The sequence below is a fragment of the Stylophora pistillata genome, chromosome 5 (genome assembly GCF_964205215.1).
Source record: "Stylophora pistillata chromosome 5, jaStyPist1.2, whole genome shotgun sequence".
Classification (NCBI taxonomy): Eukaryota; Metazoa; Cnidaria; class Anthozoa; order Scleractinia; family Pocilloporidae; genus Stylophora; species Stylophora pistillata.
In genome coordinates this window covers 5650906-5655905 of record NC_142523.1, presented here as the reverse complement: position 1 = coordinate 5655905, position 5000 = coordinate 5650906, and the positions used below count along the sequence as shown (strand labels likewise).

General features: G+C 38.2%; 1 protein-coding gene across 1 annotated transcript in view; it reads left to right on the top strand.

The window, feature by feature from the left end:
* The first annotated feature begins 2320 nt into the window (after positions 1-2320).
* Positions 2321-5000, top strand: part of LOC111346336 (uncharacterized) — a 12213-nt gene continuing 9533 nt past the window's right edge. Inside the window, exons 1-2 of the mRNA XM_022953625.2 lie at positions 2321-2448; positions 4466-5000. The exon at positions 4466-5000 is cut by the window's right edge and continues 796 nt beyond it. Of these exons, the coding sequence (XP_022809360.2) occupies positions 4506-5000 (495 nt within the window). The 5' untranslated portion in view covers positions 2321-2448; positions 4466-4505. The remainder of the gene's footprint in view (positions 2449-4465) is intronic.

Here is a 5000-nt window from a genome sequence, read left to right as displayed (position 1 = left end):
AAGTAACCCATGTTCTACCACATTTACCCCCATCTACCCTAGGTAACCCATGTTCAACCACGTTTACCCCCATCTACCCTAGGTAACCCATGTTCTGCCACGTGTACCCCTATATACCCTAGGTAACCCATGTCCTACCACGTTTACCCCCATCTACCCTAGGTAACCCATGTTCTACCACTTTTACCCCCATCTACCTTAGGTAATCCATGTTCTACCTTATTCCATACGTGTGTTGCTTGCTCCTGGTGTCGTTATTTTACTGATTTCACTTGATTTAAGGAGTTTTTTTGAATCCTGGTTTTCTCTTAGGTTACTTCCTACCTTCGGTGGTGTCCTTCGGGAAAAAATGTCGTATGCGCGCTAGTTTGAAGAAAACCCTAACAAACTATACATCGAAACAAATCTTAATAAATGCAGTTTACGATAAAATGTATTTTAGGCGATTTTTCATTTAGGAAGTGTCAGGAGCCGGTAAGGCGTGAAACGACTGAGGGTTCTTCTATTGAATTTATCGGGTATCGGATCCCGCGGCACGAGAAAAATGGCTGCAGAGTCTCATTCACAAGGAATCAATCAACAAAACTGTGTCAGGCTTCTCTGATATTCTGATTGGTTGTCTAGATATTCGCATCTAAAGTTAGTGTAGCGAAAAATATGCGAAGCGTGTTGCGTAGATGGACACCACGTAAAAAATGTTTCAAATATCAAAATTTTCTGACACAGTTTTGTTCGTCATCATTTCAGGAATGTGTTGGCGAAATTTCACGAAAATCGGTCAAATCAACATACCCTATAAATTCGCTGAAAGTGGATGTATTCCTCTCAAAATCAAATGCGAGATTTTAGCTCTTAAAGGTTTGTAAACAACAAACGCCACACTAGGACATTATCTCGCCTCCAGAAACCGCAAACCAACGAGAAGACGAGACCTCCTAGCCTTCATGACAATGAAACAAGATTTTCCCGGGAAAAGTATCGCGTAGCAGTCAGGTGTTTTTTGCCTCGCTTAGTTGATCGTTTAGTAATGGACAAAGTCGGTGAAGGAAAAACCCGCGGCAGAAAGGGTAAATCTGTCGCATTCTTCTTTTTCTCCATCGGTTTCGTCAGATTCCGACGAAGAATCTTGTTTTCAACCTTCTGTGGTGTTGACTTTAATTTTTAAGCTGCTTGCCGCAAGGATAATCGAATGCTGCCGATCTTCAGCTGATGCCGAGTTTGTCGCTTTCAGCAAGGACTGTTTTTATTTTTTTTAAATTTTTTATTTTTATTTTTTTGACAAAATGCTGCCATTTCTCTTTTCTTTGGGCCTGGTTTTTTTTTTTCTTTTTCTTTACCCAAGGACTCCTCTCTGATTTTGAGTTATGTTTTTTATCCATGAGAAAAGACTTTCCACGAGCAGATAACTTCCACGAGCAGATAACTTCCACGAGTGAATTTTGTCATGTGCGCGATGTAAACAAAATATGCAAATGAGAGGAAATTGCCGCGAATATTTCCCTCGGGGGTTCGCCCATTTACGAGATTATGACACCTTCCTGATTTAATAACTTTTATTTGAAAATATGTTTTGCTAAATAAGTCGGACGCTTTTTGAGATTTTTAAATTTTTTCTTTTGTTAACGTTAGTTAAAATGTCTAACTTCAATCTGGTACAAAAGAAAAAAAATTTTTTTTTTCGGCCTTTGACATTAGGAAGTAACCTAAAGAGAACACCAGGATTAAAAAAACCGCTTAAATCAAGTGAAATCGGTCAAATAACGACACCAGGAGCAAGCAACACACGTATGGAATAAGGTAAGTCATTTTTATTTAATATTTTCACTTTTAACTATCTCTATGGATATCTTGTAGAAAGTCCCATACAAATCCTTATAAATCGATATACAAATTGTGTTCCTTGTGTGACTCTCAAAGAGAGCTTGGGCCGCCTGTGCTGCTACGAGGTAGTTAACGACAAGTGATATTATTATATAGGAACTGAGTCTAGTGGAAGCTATATGCATAAAAGTCCTAAGAACCGGGTAGAGTGTGGTAAGTACTAACTCATTTCCTATTTTTATGTTGGTCATATTGGGATTATAGAATAATTTCGTAAGAGAGGATTAAAGTATCCAACCTAGGTACTTTGGGTGAATCTGAAAGGTTATAGTTCTTTTTGATATTTCTCAATGCAGTAACAAACGGTTCATGTTGTGTGCTCTTGAGATGTGGCCTGTGGTTGCTTATGCCTCTGACTGGTTGAGAACACGGTGCAAAATGTTTCAGCCAGTCAACCTCGTTCCCAGGGTCTCTCATAGACCCTGGGAACGAGGTTGTCAGTTAGTCACTCAGCTTAGTAATGCAAAATCAAAGCAATTGAGAAAAAAGATTGACACTGCTGTATCCTCTTGCAGTTGGGGTCATCCATGGTGTAAAAATCTGACGAGGTTTTCTTTGTTTCACGAGGTATTGTTTTGCTGTACGCTATTGTTTATAACGTTTAGTTGTCTTTGTTTTACGTCACTCGTGAGCTTCACAGGTTTTTACACCGAGGATGAGCCTGCCAATTATTGGCTTCTGGATTAAAAACCTGGCAGAAAAACATATAGTCGACTGAACTTGTCTGACCATGTGCTCAACACTTTTATTCCTTCATGCATTACATTCATAAAGATTCATCCATTTACTTCTTCATGCAAATATACACGACAGACGTGTACTCAAAAAAGTGTTCTATAGGACAATAATAGAGTTGTTTGCTGTCAAACTTACATTTAAAGAAGACTTTGTCTAGAAATAACCATTAAGGGAAAATTTAAATACAAAGTTGCAGCTATTTTTGAATAAAGTATACCATACACACATAAATTGAAGTGGTGCGTGGAATAAAGTCCTAAGTGAATTTTTCTGCAATATTAAATTCTCCCCAATTTTCTCAAGCAAATACAAGGTAATTTGGAAGGAAAGTATGGCAATTGACCAGAAGTCACTTAAGGCTTTTTTCCATGCACCCTTTCAATTGTACACCCCGCATACCATTGTACCCCTTGATTATTGTACCCATTTGTATAACATTGCACACCCTGTATATAACTGGACACTCTGTTTATAATTGTACACCCTGTATACCATTGTACCCCTTGCATATTATTTTTCCCCCTTTTATTACACATAACACAAGAATTTTAATCCCTAAAGCTCATTTGTAGAAATCTATAAGCTTTATTTTAACACGTGAAAAAGCCTATACAGCCAATCAGAATGGTGTACAGCTGTTTCACATGTGGAAGTATAACCAATCAATAATAACGCAAAGGCTGTCTTTGAACAAGCCATGCAATGTTTTTACATTTCCCTCACTGAAAAGAGTCCTTTGACTCTGAATGCAACCACAGTACAGGAGTCCACAACACAGTAGCCCTTGACTCTTTTCCTAGGTGCTTCAATTCAGGGAGGAACTTTTAACATTTCTGTTATGCCTTGAATGAAAGTCCCACTTTGTCCTTGCATTCTCCAAGGTCCAAAAAAGCATGTCACTTTGTTACTGAATCAGACAGTGACTAAATGAAACTTTATCCTATTTATTGATATCATACTTAGATTAAAAAATAGAACTCTTTGTAAGTGCATTTTTCTGTTTAGCACTTTATTTCCTTGATGCACATGTACTGCAAATTTGCATTTGGTTCTATTGTTAGTGAGTTTTTGTTTCTAATTAAATTTGCATTCAGAAAACTATTTCAATAAAAATTCTCGTGTTATGTGTAATAAAGAGCTCATTACATAAAAAGTGTCAGAAGTCCTCACTTGCTCGTACCTTGCTTGTTCAGGTTTTTGACACAAACCACTCATCAATACCGCACTTTCTATGTCATAAACTATATGTATATCATTGTATGCAATAATTTGTACACTCTATATACCATTTTAAACCCTGTATGCTATTGTACACTCTCTATACCATTACATACACCCTCTATACCATTGTAACCCCTTGTAGCTGCACACACTCTATACAATTGTACACCATGTATATATCATGATTGTAAACCCTGTAGACCATCGTAAACTGTGTATACCATTGTACATCCTTGTATATTTTATACATCCATGGGTTCGTTCAAAAGTACCTGGGGATTTCCAGATAGATTTTGAATTCGGAAATGTTGGGTTTTTTTTATGAAAATGGAAAAACAGAAAACCAGGAGAAAAACATCTCAGAGTAGTGAAACAACATCAAGTGTGACACTTGCAGACTGCATACTGCAGACTGCAGACCAACAGAAGTAGTGCTGATAACAGTATTTAGGTGTAAGCACCCATTTTAAAACAGTCAGCTTTCAAGGTTTGTGTTAAGCCTAGGGTTATGGTCAGGGTTAGGTTTAATAGTTCAGCATTGCTCTACTGGCTGAGTTACGTTCAGACTTGGCCCACAAATAAGAAAAGTCGATGAATTTTTTACATCCTTTCTTTTTCGCTACAGTAGGTCATTGTAGACGCTACAGTGCTGCTATTCAACACAAATGTCAGCTGATGAGCTTAAGGAACTGGGGAACAAGCTCATGAGAGCACATCCACCAGACTATAATGGTGCCCTATCCGCTTACAGCCGTGCATTAGCAATGAGTCAAGGAAAGGCTGCTGCTTGCATCTTAACAAATCGTAGCCTAGCATATTTGAAGCTTTGTCAGAATGACAAGGCTTTGGAGGATGCAAATCTTGCCATTGAGACAGATGATCGGTGGGTAAAAGGTTACTGGAGGAAGTGCTCAGCTCTTATGGCTCTTGAAAAATATGAAGATGTCCTAGATATTGCTCAGAAGGGCTTTCGTCTCTTGAAGAGTGACACTGCATGTCGCGAATTCATCACTGTTTGGCTCAAAGCTTGTCACCATATTTTCAGGGATTATGAAAATGCAACCAAGATGCCAACAGGCGTCACCATTTTATCAGATAATTATTTTGTGATTTTGTTTGCCTCGCTGGCTTCCAGAAGCTCGTCATCTAAAGCAATGACA